We start from the raw sequence: 20,833 nt of genomic DNA, 5'->3' as shown, positions 1-20,833 counted from the left end.
CACTTTCCTTCCCTAGCTTCCTTTCCTCTCCTTCTTTCCTAGTTCATTTTCCTACTTTTCTAGCCTCTTTCCTTTCTCCCTTTTCTTCCTTTCCTCCCTTCGGCTCCTCTCCCTCTCATCCTATCATTTCCTAGCTTCCCCACCATTTCCTTTCCTTGTTTCCTTTCCTAGCCCCATTTATTTTCCACCTTTCATAGCTTCCTTTCCTCCTTTTCTAGGAAAGGGAGGTAGGAAAAGAGGAAAGGAAATGGTGCTAGGAAAGGAAACAAGGAAGGGGAGCTAGGAAAGCTAAGGAGGGGAGGAAAGGAAGGAAAGGGGGAAAGGAAAGAGGCTAAAAAAGGAGGAAAGGGAACTAGGAAAGGAGGCGAAGAAAGGGTGCTAGGGAAGGAAAGGGAGCAAGGAAATTAGGAAAGAAAGCAAGGATTATTATATATTTTTTAACTGAGGATGTCCAAATCTGGATGCCGTATCATTAATCTGCACAAACTGACCGTAAAACGCAACTCACAAATATGTGGGGCAACTTACAAATGTAATGAAAGTCACAAATACGTAAAATGCAGGTCACAAATGTAATCAATCCGAGTCACAAATGTTGTCACATTCACAAAAACATATTTAACCACTGTTGTGTTTTGCAAAGCAAGAAATATGTTTGTAAAATCAGCTGCTTTAATAAAAAGAAAACGGTCTTGCGTTCATTTGCTAATCATCATTGGCACAATGCCAAATTCAATGTCATTGAATTATTACATCATAAATGGTCCTAACAATGCCATTCAGATAGTTATGCGGAAAAGTCACAGTCAAGGGTTGTACCATCTTTCATGATAACCTGAACTCAATTACATCTAGGACTACATATAGGTAATTTGCCTTGGGATTCTCCAGTCTTTCAGTAGTCATGTCTTTACTGAACCTACATGTGTGACGTTTTGAACCCCTTTAACATCAGTTATGTTATGCAAGCCCAACAAGACTACCATAGATGTACCATAGATCCACCACTCAGATGAATGGTAACTCTCTCTGAAAGGGGTTTACACCCATTTTGAAAGGGAGGGAGAGGAGCACTGGAATCTCTAGTTCTAGTGAAGCTGTCAAAATATGTACCAGCTAATCACTCCAAGGACATAAAATAGATCAAATAAAATGACATCCCACTTTTCAAACTTTGACAATCAGAGGGATGGGAACAGATTTAAAAAATTAAAAAAATGCCTCAGAATTTCTTTTTTCTACCCGTCTTCTCCTCGCTGGTTGACAGATGTCATTTAAAATTGCAGAAATACTTTTAATAGTTCAAGGGAGGGAGGGGCGGAGGGGCGTTGGTGTGAGAGAATGAGGTGGTGAGAAGGAGGAAGGGAGGGAGGGAGAGAGAGAGAGGAGGAGGTTGGCGGGTGGTGGGTGGCTGGGTGTGCAGTGTGATGGTGGTGGTGGTAGTGTACCTATGTGCGCCGTTTGGGGAGAGAGAAGGGAGTCAGCTCGGCTTAATGAGCCCCTATGGATCAGCGGAGATGGAGGGGACGCATTGACATGCAACGCTTAAGCTAATACACCTAGACCATGGCTGTGTGCCTCGGAGCACAAGGCAGCCGGGGATACTGACAGAGTAGCACACTCCCCCGTTCTTCAAAGAGCTCAAGTGATTAGTATGTTATCATTACCATTCGAAACGTGATTTTCCTATTCCCTCTCGGCAAAGGTGACACGTCTCGGGGAGACGGCCAGCAGACTCGCTGCGGTGAAAAGCCACTTCAAAGCTTTCCCTGAATTTCTCTCTCCCTCTCTCTCTCTCCCTTGTTCTGTCTACTTTTCGGTGGGGGGTTATTCGGGGATGTGCTGGTGGTAGCAGTTGTGGGGGGGATCATTAGAATAATGCGCCCAGCCAGGTTTGACGCTGACGGAACCTGAAGGAAAAGGTGAGAGTGCAGTCCAGCCGGCACAGATCCAGTAACAACACCGCATCACCGGTCTTATAACGACTTCAGCCAGAGATATAACCAACCAACAGGAAATAATCGAGACGACACCAAAAGAAAACACGAGAATGTAAAACATACATAAATAGAATAAAATGAACCTCAGGACGTTTCAGCTATTCCTAAAAATGCAAAGATGACATCTTAACATACACTACATGACCAAAAGTATGTGGATACGTGCTAGTCGAACAGCTCATTCCAAAATCATGGAATTTAATATGGCGTGGGTCCCACCTTCGCTGCTATAACAGCCTCCACTCTTAAGGGAAGGCTTTCCACTAGATCACGGATCTCCAACCCTGTTCCTGGAGAGCTACCGTCCTGTAGGTTTTCACTCCAACCCTAATCTAGCACACCTGATTCTAATAATTAGCTGGTTGATAAGCTGAACCAGGTTAGTTACAACTGGGGTTGGAGCAAAATCCTACAAGAGGGTAGCTCTCCGGGAACAGGGTTGGAGACCCCTGCACTAGATGTTGGAACATTGCTGCGGGGACATGCTTCCATTTAGCCACAAGAGCATTAGTGAGGTCAGGCACTGATGTTAGGCGATTAGGCCTGGCTCTGCATTCCAATTCATCCCAAAGGTGTTCGATGAGGTTGAGGTCAAGGCTCTGTGCAGGCCAGTCAAGTTCTTCCACACCGATCCCAACAAACCATTTCTGTATGGACCTCGCTTTGTGCACGGGGGCAATGTCATGCTGAAACAGGAAAGGGCCTTCCCCAAACTGCTGCCACAAAGTTGGAAGCACAGAATCGTCTAGAATGTCATTGTATGCTGTAGTGTTAAGATTTCCCTTCACTGGAACTAAGGGTTCTACCCTGAAACATGAAAAACAGCCCCAGACCATTATTCCTCCACCAAACTTTACAGTTGGCACTATGCATTGGGGCAGGTAGTGGCGGTGAGATTTACACCACTCCAGCCGACGCTTGGCATTGCACATGGTGATCTTAGGCTTGTGTGCGGCTGCTCAGCCATGGAAACCCATTTCATGAATCTCCTGACGAACAGCTCTTGTGCTGACATTGCTTCCAGAGGCAGTTTGGAACTCGGTATTGAGTGTTGCAACCGAGGACAGACGATTTTTACGCACAACGCGTTTCAGCACTCGGTGGTCCCATTCTGTGAGATTGTGTGGCGTACCACTTCGCGGCTGAGCCGTTGTTGCTCCTAGACCTTTCCACTTCACAATAACAGCACTTGCAGTTGACCGGAGCAGCTCTAGCAGGGCAGAAATTTGACGAACTGACTTGTTGGAAAGGTGGCATCCTATGACGGTGCCACGTTGAAAGTCACTGAGCTTTTCAGTAAGGCCATTCTTATGCCAATGTTTGTCTATGGAGATTGCATAGCTGTGTGCTCGATGTTATACACCTGTCAGCAACGGGTGTGGCTGAAATAGCCAAATCCACAAATTTGAAGAGGTGTCCACATACTTTTGTATAGATAGCGTACTATGCCGCAAACTAAAGTGGTCCTCGTACACGAAACAGGTACCAAACGCATTTGTAGGTATAAGTACTAAACAGGTCCCAAATTCATAACCTAATACCTTAATTCGACAACAACCTTAAAAAACACAACTTACCTGTACAACCATCTCTCTATTTATGCAATGGGACAAGAGGATGGAATAAGGGCAGAATTTCATCCTTCAGAAATGTGATGGTCCATTTCCCTAAGCCTCCCAGTCAGTGTCAGCATCTTCCCTGCCTACATTTAAATAAAGTGCCAAGTTGCTGGCCACTCCTGGTGAGCTCCAACAGGCAATATCAAGCCTTGACCCCTGTGGCTTTGACAGAGGAGCCGAGTCACCAAAACATCATAAGAATAAACACACAAACACGTGCACTCATACGCGCAGACACACACAGAGATGCATATACACAGACGCATACACATTGACCTATAATAAATACCTACCATATCCTGTATCTCCTAGAGAAATGATAATGGCCTGTTATCTAAATAATTGTTCTTCTTCTCATGCAGCTAAACATCAAATGATTTAAAAACAATACATGATAAATATTATGCGTCTGCGAGTGCATTGGTGCGCGCCCCTTCCCCATTTCCCCCTATGCCTTTTTAACTGACAATTGGATTTAGTTTTGGGGATTTTTTTTCTTCCGTGGAGAACCGCACTTCAGTTCTAAGTTATTAACACACAGCCCAAGAACAATGCAGCTGAAGCTCAAAATAATTTATTCCTTCCGTTTTCTGCTGCCTTTTTTAAATATCAAACACCAGCGGTTACTATCACCATTTTCCAAAGTTCAGATGATTCCTTATTATTTCAATAAGGGGGCAGAGTCGAAGTGAATACTGATGACAGCTGTGATTCAGACTGACTGTGTGATCTTCTCTGCGGTTTGTTTGGGACTTGTAAGATGAGGAATTACAAGTGTCAAACAGCTGTGAATATGGGTGCTAAATATTTAAACATGTTTTCCAGCTGAGGAAAAAGTATAGTTTTTAAAAGGGGGCTTAAGTGTGTATAAGCTGTGCCAGCCTTTGATTCTAATGCAGGAAGAATGGGAGGGAAAAGGAGTAGACAGAAGGGTTGAGATGGTGAAGAGGGCGCGAATCAAACCAAATTAAATAGCAGTGCGTTCCGTTCCAAAGGGGAAGAACAGGTGAGGTAACGAAAGGTGCCTCCTGACCCGGGGCAAAGGGGAAATGCACTCTGTCAAGGTGGAGGGAAGGGGAAACAAAAGCAAATTAAAATAAGTCTGGAGAGAACAGTAGTGAGGGTTCTAAATTATGAATGGACGAGAATGGAGGCTTTGATATAAATAGTTTTACTCAGCTCCAGGAAATACAACAAAAACATTCACAAATGCTAAGAAACCTGCATATACACATTCACAGATGCCCTTACAAACACACACAAGCTCAGAAAACAACCTCTCCCTCAACGATAGCAAGACAAAGGAGCTGATCGTGGACTACAGGAAACGGAGGTCAGAGCACGCCCCAATTCACATTGACAGGGCTGTAGTGGAGCAGGTTGAGAGCTTCAGGTTCCTCGGTGTCCATATCACTAAGGACCTATTAAGGTCCACACACACCAACACAGTCGTGAAGAGGGCATGACAATACCTCTTCTCCTTCAGGAGGCTGAAAAGATTTGGCATGGGCCATCAGATCCTCAAAAGGTTATACAGCTGCACCACTGAGAGCATCTTGACTGGCTGCATCACCGCTTGGTTTGGCAACTGGTTTGGCAACTGCTTGGTAGTGCGTATGGCCCAGTAAATCACTGGGGCAGAGTTCCTTGCCATCCAGGACCTCTATACCAGGTGGAGTCAGAGGAAGGCCCCTAAGGATTGTCAAAGACTCCAGCCACCCAAGTCATAGTGTTCTCTGTAACCGCATGGCAAGCAGTACCGATGCGCCAAGTCTGGAACCAACAGGACCCTGAAGAGCTTTTACCCCCAATCCATAAGACTTCTAAATAGTTAGTTCAATAGTTAACCAAATAGCTACCCGGACTATCTGCATAGACCCTTTTTGCACTAACTTCATTTGACTTCACATACACTGCTGCTACTGTTTATTATCTATCCTGTTGCCTAGTCACTTTATTCCTAGTTATATGTACATATCTACCTCAATTACCTTACATCGACTCGGTACTGGTAACCCGTGTATATAGCCAAGTTATCGTTACTCATTGTGTATTTATTATTATGTGTTTTTAATTTTCTATTATTTCAAAATTGTCTTTCTCTCTGCATTGTTGGGAACGTCCAGTAAGTAAGCATTTCACTGTTAGTCTACGAAGCATGTGACGAATAAATTTGATGTGACAGATGAAATGCAAATATCATGTTGCCTAAAGCGATACTCCAAAAGATTTTGCTTTAGCATGGCCAATTCATCTTTAAAATGTATATTTTTGTTTATCTAATCACCTCAAAGTAACAATGGATAGCAATAGATATTCCTGTTGACAATTAGGAATGTGTCATGTTATTGTTTCGGAATGACAATTGAAAAGAGGAATCTGGTCAGTTAACAGAATGAGTGATGAGGATTTTACTCTAGCAGGTTCATACAGACCTACACTGAGTGTACAATACATTAAGAACACCTACTCTTTTCATGACAGACTGACCAGGTGAATCCTGGTGAAAGCGATGATCCCTTATTGATGTCACCTGTTAGAATCCACTTTAATCAGTATAGATGAAGGGGAGGAAACAGGTTAAAGGATTTGTAAGCCTTGAGACAATTGAGACATGGATTGTGTACAGTATGTGTGCCATTCAGACGGTGAATGGGCAAGACAAAATATTTGTGTCTTTGAACGGGGTATGGTAGTAGGTGCCAGGGGCACGGGTTTGAGTGTGTCAAGAACTGTAACTCTGCTGGGTTTTTCACGCTCAACAGTTTCACGTGTGTATCAAGAATGGTCCACCACCCAAATGGACATCCAGCCAACTTGACACAACTGTGGAAAGCATTGGTGCCAACATGGGCCAGCATCCCTATGGAACGCTTTCGACACCTTGTAGAGTCCATGCCCCACCGAATTGAGGCTGTTCTGAGGGCAAAAGGGGGTGCAACTCAATATTAGGAAGGTGTTCCTAATGTTTTATACACTCAGTGTATATCGCTAATAAACGTACATCAGAAGAAACAACCGCCGTTTGCGGTCTGTTTGAATATAAATGGTGAATCCAATGTTTGAGCGTACCAAACTCCAAATAAAGTTATGTATTGCATCTCATGTCAGCCCATGTGGTCTTTCACCAGCTCTCAAGCAGCCCATGGCCACCAACCATGCTCACGCCCAGCCAGTGTTTATGTGGGTTCAAACCAGAAGGGACAATTCAAGCCCCTCTATTGTCAGTCTCATAATATAAAACCAAGCACTGCCTATTCAACGGTATCCTATAAGAAACGTAAAGGATGGTGGCGTACCAATGGTGGGGGTTGCATCAAGGGGTCCTGCTGATGGTGATAGATTGTTGAGCGAGGATAGCAGATAGGTGATCCTCTCTATGATCACATTACAGTGACAAAGCTTCCACAGGCCACATGTTACACAAAACCATAAACACAAAAGTTGGAGAATAGTAAACTCTGAGGCAAGATTATTCAGAGCTTTCAAAGACATTTCCAAAAATCAAACCAAACCAAATTGTATTTGTCACATGCTTTGTAAAACAACAGGTGTAGACTAACAGTGAAATGCTTACTTATGGGAACTTCCCACCAATACAGAGAGAAACATTGAAAAATAATAACAGGAGGAATAAATACACAATGAGTAACGATAACTTTTTATTAAATTTTTTATAGATTGTAACTTCCATCAATGTAATTGTCTGCATCACTTCCAATCCCACATATGTTTTTTTCCCCCGCAAATATACACTACTGTTCAAAAGTTTGGGGTCACTTAGAAATGTCCTTGTTTTCCATGAAAACATACATGAAATGAGTTTGAATTGGAAATATAGCAAAATGAATAGGAAATGTAGTCATTGACAAGGTTAGAAATAATGATTTTTAATTGAAATAATAATTGTGTCCTTCAAACTTTGCTTTCGTCAAAGAATCCTCCATTTGCAGCAATTACAACCTCGCAGACCTTTGGCATTCTAGTTGTCAATTTGTTGAGGTTATCTGAAGAGATTTCACCCCATGCTTCCTGAAGCACCTCCCACAAGTTGGATTGGCTTGATGGGCACTTACGTACTTGGATTGGCTTGATGGGCAGTTACGTACCATACGGTCAAGCTGCTCCCACAACAGCTCAATAGTGCTGAGATCCGGTGACTGTGCTGGCCACTCCATTATAGACAGAATACCAGCTGACTGCTTCTTCCCTAAATACTTCTTGCATAGTTTGGAGCTGTGCTTTGGATCATTGTCCTGTTGTAGGAGGAAATTGGCTCCAATCAAGCGCCGTCCACAGGGTATGGCATGGCGTTGCAAAATGGAGTGATATCCTTCCTTCTTCAAGATCCCTTTTACCCTGTACAAATCTCCCACTTTACCACCACCAAAGCACCCCCAGACCATCACATTGCCTCCACCAAATGTTCTTCTTTGTGATCCGAACACCTCAAACTTTGATTTGTCTGTCCATAACACTTTTTCTTTTACAATCTTCCTCTGTCCAGCATCTGTGTTCTTTTGCCCATCTTAATCATTTCTTTTTATTGGCCAGTCTGAGATATGGCTTTTTCGTTGCAACTCTGCCTAGAAGGTCAGCATCCCGGAGTCGCCTCTTCACTGTTGACGTTGAGACTGGTGTTTTGCAGGTACTATTTAATGAAGCTGCCAGTTGAGGACCTGTGAGGCGTCTGTTTCTCAAACAAGACACTCTAATGTATTTGTCCTCTTGCTCAGCTGTGCACCGGGGCCTCCCACTCCTCTTTCTATTCTGGTTAGAGCCAGTTTGTGCTGTTCTGTGAAGGGAGTAGTACACAGCGTTGTATGAGATCTTCAGTTTCTTGGCAATTTCTCGCATGGAATAGCCTTAATTTCTCAGAACAAGAATAGAACGACGAGTTTCAGAAGAAAGTTATTTGTTTCTGGCCATTTTGAGACTGTAATCGAACCCACAATTGCTGATGCTCCAGATACTCAACTAGTCTCAAGAAGGCCAGTTTTATTGCTTCTTTAAATCAGCACAACAGTTTTCAGCTGTGCTAACATAATTGCAAAAGGGTTTTCTAATGATCAATTAGCCTTTTAAAATGATAAACTTGGATTAACAAACAACGTGCCATTGGAACACAGGACTGATGGTTGCTGATAATGGGCCTCTGTACGCCTATGTAGATATTCCATTATTAATTTTTTTAAATCAGCTGTTTCCAGCTACAATAGCCATTTACAACATTAACAATGTCTACACTGTATTTCTGATCAATTTGATGTTATTTTAAATGGACAAAAAAATAGTTTTTCTTTCGAAAACAAGGACATTTCTAAGTGACCCCAAACTTTTGAACGGTAGTGTACATACATACATACACACACATTTCCTTTAAAAAAATATATTTCCCTTTATTACTTTGGAGTAAACTAGTGAACAACAACGCTTAGGCTTCTACTTCCAGCTCATACATACTATATACATTTTATGGACACAGTCAATTTTACAATAATTCTATTTTGTTTGTTTTTACTTCTGAACTTCCTCCACCCTCAACCTCTCCAATCATTTTCATGATGTCCATCCGGTTTGCTTCTATATGCCATATCTTTCTAACTGTGCTCTTTCACAAAAGCTCTCAACCTGTAACATATATACTTATTATGGACACAGTATGCTTTACATTAGTTATCTTGTTGTTATTAGTCCCATCCTTCAGCTCCATTCAACACCTCCCATCTATCTCTTAACACCATCCATATTGGATTTCTATTTGCCATATATTTTTCAACTGTATTGTGATGTTTCACAAAAGTTCTGAACCCTTCTATTCTCATTGTTTCTACAGATTGTAAATTGAAAATATTTTTTTGTGCAAAAAACATTATATTATTGATCGATTGACTATGACTTTTCAGATCACCCAGTAGTGCTATCTGCAGGGTTAGCTCCAGGTAAATATTGCAATCCTTCAGCCATTCCTGGACCTGTGACCAAAAACAAGCTACAAATGGACAGTACCAAAACAAATGATCTAATGATTCTGTCTCCTCGCAGCAAAATCTGCAGAGCTGGGAAGATTGTATCCCCCATATAAATAACATTCTATTGGTAGCAAGAATTTTGTATAATAATTTAAATGGAAAAATTCTAAGTTTTGAATCCGCCGTCGTTTTGCGTATCAGTTCATAAACACTATGTCATGGAATTGGTACGTCAAAAATCTCTTCCCAATTATTTTGCAATCTATACGGGACGGCTGTCAATCCTTTGGTCCTTAAATGAAACTGGTATACTTTTTTTATTTATCACAATATTCTTTACCAATGATGTTCTTTAATGCAGGGCCGACAGACAAGTTCCTTACTTTTTCCCCCCTTCCACTTTCCTCTTCCATTTTTGCGGTAATGCTGCAATTATTTGGTTGTAATTTTGGGTAGAGCAGACATTTCCATATGTTTTTGTTAGCTGCATGTGCGACATAACTCCACCAGTCCTACCTATGATATAATTTAAGAAGATTATACCTTTTTTTAATAAAGAATAATGATTTTTATCAATTAGTATATTTTAGTATATATATTATATTATTTGTTCTGTCGTTTCTGGAGGATTAAACTGAAATTGCAACCAACTTTCTATGGCTTGTTTTAGAAATAGTGATATTTGGGAGATTATTTACTTTTCTAATAACTGAAAGTGAGTGGTTGTAATCTGAATAAAGGGCAAAAGGCCATTCTTGAACATGGGGTGAGACAATCTTACTAATTTGCTAGAGAACCAGTTTGGATTTAAGTATAACTTTTGTATGACTGAAGCTTTTAGTGATACAGTGGGGGAAAAAAAGTATTTAGTCAGCCACCAATTGTGCAAGTTCTCCCACTTAAAAAGATGAGAGAGGCCTGTAATTTTCATCATAGGTACACGTCAACTATGACAGACAAATTGAGCATTTTTTCCCCAGAAATTCACATTGTAGGATTTTTAATGAATTTATTTGCAAATTATGGTGGAAAATAAGTATTTGGTCACCTACAAACAAGCAAGATTTCTGGCTCTCACAGACCTGTAACTTCTTCTTTAAGAGGCTCCTCTGTCCTCCACTCGTTACCTGTATTAATGGCACCTGTTTGAACTTGTTATCAGTATAAAAGACACCTGTCCACAACCTCAAACAGTCACACTCCAAACTCCCCTATGGCAAGACCAAAGAGCTGTCAAAAGACACCAGAAACAAAATTGTAGACCTGCACCGGGCTGGGAAGACTGAATCTGCAATAGGTAAGCAGCTTGGTTTGAAGAAATCAACTGTGGGAGCAATTATTAGGAAATGGAAGACATACAAGACCACTGATAATCTCCCTTGATCTGGGGCTCCACGCAAGATCTCACCCCGTGGGGTCAAAATGATCACAAGAACGGTGAGCACGGGGGGACCTAGTGAATAACCTGCAGAGAGCTGGGACCAAAGTAACAAAGCCTACCATCAGTAACACACTACGCCGCCAGGGACTCAAATCCTGCAGTGTCAGACGTGTCCCCCTGCTTAAGCCAGTACATGTCCAGGCCCGTCTGAAGTTTGCTAGAGTGCATTTGGATGATCCAGAAGAGGATTGGGAGAATGTCATATGGTCAGATGAAACCAAAATAGAACTTTTTGGTAAAAACTAAACTCGTCGTGTTTGGAGGACAAAAAATGCTGAGTTGCATCCAAAGAACACCATACCTACTGTGAAGCATGGGGGAGGAAACATCATGCTTTGGGGCTGTTTTTCTGCAAAGGGACCAGGACGACTGATCCGTGTAAAGGAAAGAATGAATGAGGCCATGTATCGTGAGATTTTGAGTGAAAACCTCCTTACATCAGCAAGGACATTGAAGATGAAACGTGGCTGGGTCTTTCAGCATGACAATGATCCCAAACACACCGCCCGGGCAACGAAGGAGTGGCTTCGTAAGAAGCATTTCAAGGTCCTGGAGTGGCCTAGCCAGTCTCCAGATCTCAACCCCATAGAACATCTTTGGAGGGAGTTGAAAGTCCATGTTGCCCAGCGACAGCCCCAAAACATCACTGCTCTAGAGGAGATCTGAATGGAGGAATGGGCCAAAATACCAGCAACAGTGTGTGAAAACCTTGTGAAGACTTACAGAAAACGTTTGACCTGTGTCATTGCCAACAAAGGGTATATGACAAAGTATTGAGAAACTTTTGTTATTGACCAAATACTTATTCTCCACCATAATTTGCAAATAAATTCATAAAAAATCCTACAATGTGATTTTCTGGAAAAAAGATTCTCATTTTGTCTGTCATAGTTGACGTGTACCTATGATGAAAATTACAGGCCTCTCTCATCTTTTTAAGTGGGAGAACTTGCACAATTGGTGGCTGACTAAATACTTTTTTCCCCACTGTAGGTCTAATGCTTTAATAGATAATAATTTCCGTCCTCCGAATTCATATTAATTATATAAATAGGCCTGTTTAATTTTGTCTGGCTTGCGGTTCCAAATAAAATTGAATATTTTTTTCTCATATAATTTTAAAAACTGTTTGCTAGGCATTGGCAAGACCATAAGCAAATAGGTAAACTGGGATAATACTAAAAGAGTTAATCAGGGTGATTTTTCCACAAATAGACAGTTATTTACCTTTCCATGGTAGCAAGATCTTATCTATTTTTGCTAACTTTCTATTAACATTTATTGGAGTGAGATCATTTTCATTTGGGATATGTATTCCGAGTATATCCACATCACCATCAGACCATTTTATTGGTAAACTACATGGTAATGTAGAAATTGTATTTTTTAGTGATCCAATAAATAATATAGTACATTTATCATACTTTGGTTGTAATCCAGAGAGGTTAGAAAATGTGGAGGGATTAAAGTTGTGGATTTAAAAGAAAACATGAATCATCAGCGTACAATGACACCTTTGTTTCAAGCCCTGGATTTCTAATCCCTTGATATTATTGTTGCATCTGATTTTAATAGCTAACATTTCGATGGCCATAATAAATAGCTATGCCGATAGTGGACAACCTTGTTTTACTCCTCTTGACAGTTTAAAACTTTTGGAGAAATAGCCATTATTGACTATTTTACACCTAGGGTTACTTCCCATTTTATAAGAGATTCTCCAAAATTGAAATGCTCCAGGCATTTATATATAAACTCCAGTCGTACGTTATCAAATGCCTTTTCAAAGTCCGCTATGAATAGCACGCCTGGTTTCCCAGATTTTTCATAGTGTTCTATTGTTTCCAGTACTTGCCTTATATTATCTCCAATGTATCTTCCATGTAAAAAACCTGTCTGATTAAATTGAATAATGTTCGACAATACCTTTTTAATTCTATGCGCTATACATTTTGCAATTTTTTTTGCATCACAACACTAAAGTGTAAGGGGCCTCCAATTTTTTTTATGGACTGGATCTTTATATTTCCCACTTGTATCCTGTTTCAGTAATAATGAAATCAGACCTTCTTGAATGTCTGATAATCTTCCATTTAGATAGGAGTGGTTAAAACATGCTAATAACGGTCCTCTGAGTATATCAAAAAAGGTTTGGTATACCTCAACTGGTATGCCATCCAGCCCTGGAGTTTTCCCAGACTTAAAGTCTTTAATTGCATCCAGAAGTTCCTCCTCTGTAATTTCACCTTCACATGAGTCTTTCTGTATGACTGCTAATTTTACATTATCAATAGAAGAAAAAAAATCCCTACAATTAGCTTCAGTTAGAGGAGATGTAGAAGACTGAAACGAAAACAGATCCTTAAAGTACTTTGCTTCCTCCTTCAAAATATAATTTGGTGAATCATGGGTGACCAGTTATAGTAAATTATTTTTGGTAGCATTTCTATGTTGAAGATGAAAAAATAAATAAAAAATGGTGCATTTTTCCCCATATTCCATCCAGTTTGCTTTATTTTTTTATAATATATTTACATTTACATTTACATTTTAGTCATTTAGCAGACGCTCTTATCCAGAGCGACTTACAGGAGCAATTAGGGTTAAGTGCCTTGCTCAAGGGCACATTAACGTCATTTAGCAGACGCTCTTAGCCAGAGCGACTCACAAATTGGTGCGTTCACCCTATAGCCAGTGGGATAACCACTTTACAATTGGGGGGTAGAAGGATTCCTTTATCCTATCCCAGGTATTCCTTAAAGAGGTGGGGTTTCAAATGTCTCCGGAAGGTGGTGAGTGACTCCGCTGTCCTGGCGTCGTGAGGGAGCTTGTTCCACCATTGGGGTGCCAGAGCAGCGAACAGTTTTGACTGGGCTGAGCGGGAACTATGCTTCCGCAGAGGAAGGGGAGCCAGCAGGCCAGAGGTGGATGAGCGCAATGCCCTCGTTTGGGTGTAGGGACTGATCAGAGCCTGAAGGTACAGAGGTGCCGTTCCCCTCACTGCTCCATAGGCAAGCACCATGGTCTTGTAGCGGATGCGAGCTTCAACTGGAAGCCAGTGGAGTGTGCGGAGGAGGGGGGTGACGTGAGAGAACTTGGGAAGGTGGTACAGGAATATATTACACTTGATCTTTCTTGAATAAGTTTCTCCATTTCTTTTTGTTTTTCCTCTAATTTATTATGAGCCTTTATGCTACAGCTTTTATTGCTACCTATCTGTTCTGTTAGACCTTCTATTTCCTTTGTTAGTATGGACTCTTTTGACCTAAATTGCTTTTGTTTTCGAGATGAGTACTGAATTGCATGGCCTCTAAAAGGTACATTTAAAAGTGTCCCATACAATAAGGGGATTTGCTGTACCTATGTTATGTCGGAAAAATTCTGTTATAAATTCCTCTGTCCTAGTTAAAAACAAGTTATCATCCAATAGGCTTTGATTAAATTTCCAATATCCTCGACCACGTGGAAATTCAGTAAGAGTATTGTATATGCCAATTATATGGTGGTCCGACCGCATTCTGTGCCCTATCAACACTTTTAAAAACTTTTGGTGCCAACGAGAATGACATAAGAAAGAAGTCAAGACGACTAGCTTGATTGAGTCTCCGCCATGTATATCTCACTAGGTCAGGATATTTAAGCCTCCATATATCGACTAGTCCTAATGTATCCATGACATTCATGATTTCCTTAAGAGCATGATAACTTGGCTATATACACAGGGTACCAGTAACTAGTCGATGTGCATGGGGTATGAGGTAATTGAGGTAGACATGTACATATAGGTAGGGATAAAGTGACTAGGCAACAGGATAGATAATAAACAGTAACAGCAGCGTATGTTATGAGTCAAAAGAGAGTGCAAAAAGGGTAAATGAAGATAGTTAAATAGTTAACCCATAACTACCCGGACTAACTATTTAGCAGTCTTATGGCTGGGGGTAGAAGCTGTTCAGGGTCGTGTTGGTTCCAGACTTGGCGCATCGGTACCGCTTGCCGTGCGGTAGCAGATAGAACAGTCTATGACTTGGGTGGCTGGAGTCTTTGAACATTTTTAGAGCTTTCCTCTGACACCGCCTGGTATAGAGGTCCTGGATGGCAGGGAGCTCGCCCCCAGTGATGTACTGGGCTGTACGCACTACCCTCTGTAGCGCCTTGCAGTCGGATGCCAAGCGGTTGCCATACCAAGTGGTGACGCAGCCAGTCAAGATGCTCTCAATGGAGCAGCTGTAGAACTTTTTAAAGATGCCAAATCTTTTCAGCCTCCTGAGGGGGAAGCAGCATTGTCGTGCCCTCTTCATAACTGTGTTGCTGTGTGTGGACCATGATAATTCCTTAGTGAGGTGGACACCGAGGAACTTGAAGCTGTCGGCCTGCTCCACTACAGCCCTGTCGATGTGGATGGGGGCGTGGTCGGCCCTGCATTTCCTGTAGTCCACGATCATCTCCTTTGTCTTGCTGACGTTGAGGGAGAGGTTGTTGTCCTGGCACCACACTGCCAGGTCTTTGACCTCCTCCCTGTAGGCTGTTTCATCATCGTCTCATCGTCAAAGTCTCATTAGATGCAGTACTGTTATATGAACATCTCTTTCCTTTGATGAAGTGATCAAATAAGCCAGAAAAAAGCACCAATCCAGAATGTATTCATTGATTACATTGAAATATCCTATAGAAGGTATCTAACTAATATCTTAATTATACTACTGTTCGCTCAATTAAGTTAAACATTTTGATAACTTAAAGACAGATTGAACTTAAAGACAGAACTTAAAGACAGAGTCTTTTCATTGTCATCTCTTTACAGCAATAGCTATTTCCTTTCCAAACAGTTTTCCCGCGATTGTATTTTAAAATGTTGCGATATGCCTGGCTGGATCTCTCTGCTTTTTACTGACAGTCACAACTTAACAACTATTTATTTGGTATTTGCAGAGCGCGCTGCTCAAATTGCGGGCCCTTCCGACTGTAGGCTATACGATTTAAAACAATCCACAGCTTTAGTTTTTTAAGAAGCTAATGATCCTCTTTGGCCAAATCATGCTTTCTGGTGTAGTAGCCTATTTTGAATGAGTTTTATTTATTTATAGACAGGAGTAAGCTAATTAGGTTATATAATTTTGGCAATTTAATTCAATTTACTCTAGGGAAAGCTTCCCCTAGCCTTATGGACATGCTGCCTTTGCCTTTTAATGTGGTATAAACACAACCAGTCATGATGTTTTCACTGATTGTCAAACAATCCCTTAACAAAGGCGCTCCTGTAGGCTACCCGCGCACATTTGTTCACTCACAAAATAATTTCAGCATCCAAACCCCAACAGTGCACTGTGCACCCGCAATTTGATGAATGAAAGAGACATCAGTTACAAAACACCTACATATAGTGTAATGAAATTCTGCGATTGTCATTTGGCCTACACTTGAATTGATGCATCCACTGTTGTCCACGCACACCTCGGTCTCGGCCACTCATCTCTGCATTGACAAAATGTAAGCGTTCTCCTCAAACCACAACATAATTTGGAGTGTATACCACCCAGTTTCCCGTCAATTCTCTAATCTTTCATGCGGCTGACATGCAGTAATGATAAACAAATGGTGTAATAGCCTATAGTTTTTTGGGCATGTTGTATTAATTGTGATAGGCTAGGGTTTTACCGGTACAGCGTACCGGACCGCATAACATTCACCCCTTCTGATCACTGACCACGACACCTCCTTTATTGCTATAATAATAATAATAATAATAATAATAATAATAATAATAATAATAATAATAATAATAATAATAATATGCCATTTAGCAGACGCTTTTATCCAAAGCGACTTACAATCATGCGTGCATACATTTTTGTGTATGGGTGGTCCCGGGGATCGAACCCACTACCTTGGCGTTACAAGCGCCGTGCTCTACCAGCTGAGCTACAGAGGACCACAAATACAAACTACAACAACAATGGCATTACTACTACACAAGACTTACAGTTAGTTCTAGATGAAAGTAACAAGGGCAAAATACGGAATCCACTAATTAGGCATGATATTGAGCAGCCATGATTGCTGAGCACAAAGATGTTGATCGTTTTCTGATAAAATAGTGGGTGGTTTTTCCCAGGGTTTCCCCCTGCAACACTGTCCTGGAGTGTCCTTTATCCCAGCCTTTTCCCCCATGTTTGTTTTGAAAAGAGTGTGCTATCAGAAATAATATCTTTCAGATTATTAAAGAAAATGGCTTTCATTGAATTCATCCCCGTATAAGCTCAAAAGAACCTCACAAATAGCCTTTGCCTTTTGGCTGCAGAGATGAGGGCACAGAAAGGGGAAAGGAATTTAAAAACAGGAAAGCCAGAGAGGCACTTACCTCTTCACGTAACTTTATCAACTGCCACGTGAAAGCAAAGAGAGAGGGAGAGAAATAGAGAGAGGGAGTGAGAGAAAGATAAAAAGGAAAGACATGGCAGGAAGCAGATCAGTCATGCGGCTGGGTACCGAATTAACCTTGACGATTTATCTGTTTGCATGTTTAGCATTTAGAAATCACAGACAAACACATTAAACGAAGCTAAACACGAGACTCATGCAGACTTTTTTGAACAAACAAAGATCAAGTTCTCTCGCTGTCACATTAGACAAAGAGAGGGAATGGATTGCTCGACTAGCATCATCAAGGAAGTCACATCACAACACTTGATATGTCAAAAAGGGAGAAAAAAAACAGATCCCACTCTGTACAGTAGGAAAATACAGTTTGTGTACAGTATGCATAGAAGCTTAAAAGAGGGAATATCTATTTTATATATGTCCCTGTGCAAAATAGCAAAAAAGATACACATATGCCTTTTTTTATTCTAGATTGTGAAATGTAGAGCCATTCCATTGTTGCCAATGTGTCCATCATTGGTGACATACTGTCAATATTTCATGTACCTTATGTATCGCAATACAGATGCCTGCTGTGTGGATTATGTTGGATACCCGTGTGAGGGCGCCTGTGTGTATACATATACATAAATACATAACGGTAGTGCTTATTATTAGGACACCTGGGAGTCATGAAAAATGAATCTTAGCATGATGAAAGAGAGTGTCAAATTCAAGTAGAGTAAATATAAAATATTCCCATGTCCTACTGTTGTTACCTTATCTTTAATAGAGAGACAGACATTGGAGGAGAGCAACAATTCAATTTGAGCTTAATCAAGCTTAATCACTATTAAAAGGATGCTTCTGCCACAACCTGCTCTTTATGTGGGGAAGGACATGGAGAACACAACATCATTTAGTAGAGGAGGGGAAAGACAGATTTCTTCATTCGTCATCCGTTGCAGGTGAATTTTTTTTATCTCCATTTCTTGGGCGAGATGAAAGGTTAGCAGATCTGAAGGGAGGCTCAGGGCCACCATTACTCTCCTCTAATCGCACTTTGTATGTGGTGGTCATTTTGAATTTTCTTAGTGTGAAATAATTTGCTATTAGAAAAGAGGCAGGAGGACTTGGATCATAAATTATAAACGTGATTGACGAGAAGAAAGAAGAGGCTTGGTCGTGGGATTGATGTTAAACTATTGGTTGCCGTGGCCACAGTCGTCAGGAATGACAGGCTAGGCTCCTCCACGCTTAAGCGTTTTCTGAAAGGTGTTCACACCGAAGAGTTAACAAAGACGCAGCGACCCAGTCGGCAAAAATGTATGAGCAATATAAGCACTATTATGTCGGTGTAACTGTAATGTTACATTCTACTCTTGACGGATGTCTATTAGGATTTCAGAGTGAGAGAAAATAAACATATCAGCCATATCTGGAGTGGCTCCATCGGCATTATTGTCACTATTCAATAATATATATATATATATATTAGATAATATATGGCTATATACAGTTGTAGACAACTATCCTTAAAAAAAGTCAATTTATTTTAAATATACAAAACATCACAGTTCTTACCACCCTAATTCAAAGTAAAATGTCTGATTGATGTTTAAATACTTTTATGTACTTTATTCAGCCTTCCCCAATTGAATTAGGAAATTATTTCCAATAACAAATATATAATCATTAATTATTGTAATTCTGTAAACAGAGTATAAAAAAGGAAAACACTATGGAAGGGCAAATCTGAAGAAAATGTCCAAAGAGTCTGAGAATAAATGTATTACAGCCCCGCTATCAAGCCATATAGTATCTCAGATGCGTGATAAAATGAAAGAAAAGGAGTTGAAGAAAATATGCAAAAGTAAAACTGCTTAATGTTTGTCTGCTGAGAGTTGCATTTTAGTGAGCCACTGGCCTTGGAGAACTCTGCAGCGACAAAAATGATTTTCTTCCCTTTTTCTTTCGGTGAGAAAAAGGGCCACTTTGCAGACTGGAAACTGTCCTTTATTTCGAAGGTCACAGCCCCCTGCGTTGAATGCATTATTGAGGGGGCCAAAGTTTAAAACTACACTACAGACATGGCTATTTAGGGTTTGAACAGGCCAGCCAGAGCTGCCGATCACTCGCTGCAGCCCTGTCGTCCAATTCAATGAGAACCCAACAAAACTTGTTCTATCTTATTTGTGCTGCTTGGCCGATTGTAAGTCTTCGTGGAGGATTTGCTAAAACTATATGAGGGGTTTTGTGCTTGGCATTCTCTCTTTTTTTTTTTTCTTTTTTTTTTTTACTTATCTTTACCATTCTTTTAAAACGTAACCCACAACGCTAGCTTTGCTTGAAATAAATAAAGTGTTAAACACAGAAAACTGTAAATGTTATAATTACGCCTCCATGAGCGCCTTTCCCTGTGTTTTTGTAATGCCAGCCAGTATTCAAAATTGCACTGCTGCAATTTTTCTGTTATGATAATCAGCGGATTTTTCAAACAAAGATTTTTTTTATTCAATACAGAATTCGATACAAGTGGTAATCTGCTTCCTTTGTAGCCTGTAAAATCTGGTCCATGCCGGCTCAAACCAGCACAATCTCTTGTGGCCAAGCCTTCTGCTGTGACTGAAATCGAAACTATTCCGTAGAGTGTTCGTGTGTGGTAGGGTGTGTGTGTGTGTCTGAGTGTGTGAGTTGCATGCCGAGTGAGAAAGAAAGGGAAAAAATGTGCAACGGTAGACTACCACATTATTTAAAAAAGAGTGATAGCGCCATTTCAATCTCTGTCCGCATACAGATAACGAATAAATGCCGAACTCTATTAAATCGTCCTTTAGCCATTATCGCAGGAGCAACACACCATTTTCAGAACTTATGACGGCTCCCTATTTACCTAGCTATAAATCCTTGCCATGTAACGAACAGATTTGTGACTGGTAATGATCCGCTCAGCCAGGGCTATATGAAATGATCCTGAACTCTTTCAGATCGTCAGGAATTAAATTGACCGACTTGCCCCAGCTCCCCCATATTTTCCCATCCTCTCTATCGCGCCCGTCTCGTTCGATAAAAAAAAAAAACTGAAGTTCCTGAGCACTCCACTCACAGCAAGACCAAGTCGTGTGTTATCTCCAGAAGTTTTTTAAATGGAAATGAGGTAAATATGGCACCTGGTAAAGAGAAGAATGTGTGTGTGTGTGTTTTACAATGTACAAACATCGCAATTCTGATATTGACTCAACTTATAAAGTGGAAATGTTATGCTTTGAGCATTCAAGATTCTGAAGCAACTACTGAAGGAATAGCTATACACCAGACCACAAGTCTATGGTTACTGAGCAATACAAGGGTTTAAAGATGCCATAAGTTTGTTCTAGACCTATAAATTCCCCATTTATTTTAGAATAACTACTATATTTTGTATTCAATTTTCATTTGCTT

General features: G+C 40.7%; 1 protein-coding gene across 4 annotated transcripts in view; it reads right to left on the bottom strand.

Annotated features, from left to right (window-relative positions):
• The window catches only part of LOC121586414 (vesicle transport through interaction with t-SNAREs homolog 1A), a 191,929-nt gene that overhangs the window by 130,013 nt on the left and 41,083 nt on the right, over positions 1-20,833 (bottom strand). For 2 of the 4 annotated variants that reach the window (XM_041903071.2, XM_041903088.1), the window contains exon 5: positions 17,394-17,414. The exons of the other annotated variants lie outside the window; for them this stretch is intronic. In XM_041903071.2, the coding sequence (XP_041759005.1) occupies positions 17,394-17,414 (21 nt within the window). The remainder of the gene's footprint in view (positions 1-17,393; positions 17,415-20,833) is intronic. 4 annotated transcript variants of the gene reach the window in all.

This window comes from Coregonus clupeaformis, chromosome 2 (genome assembly GCF_020615455.1).
Source record: "Coregonus clupeaformis isolate EN_2021a chromosome 2, ASM2061545v1, whole genome shotgun sequence".
In the NCBI taxonomy this organism is placed as follows: domain Eukaryota; kingdom Metazoa; phylum Chordata; class Actinopteri; order Salmoniformes; family Salmonidae; genus Coregonus; species Coregonus clupeaformis.
The sequence above is the reverse complement of the archived record's forward strand: the minus strand, read 5'-3'. Positions and strand labels throughout refer to the sequence as shown.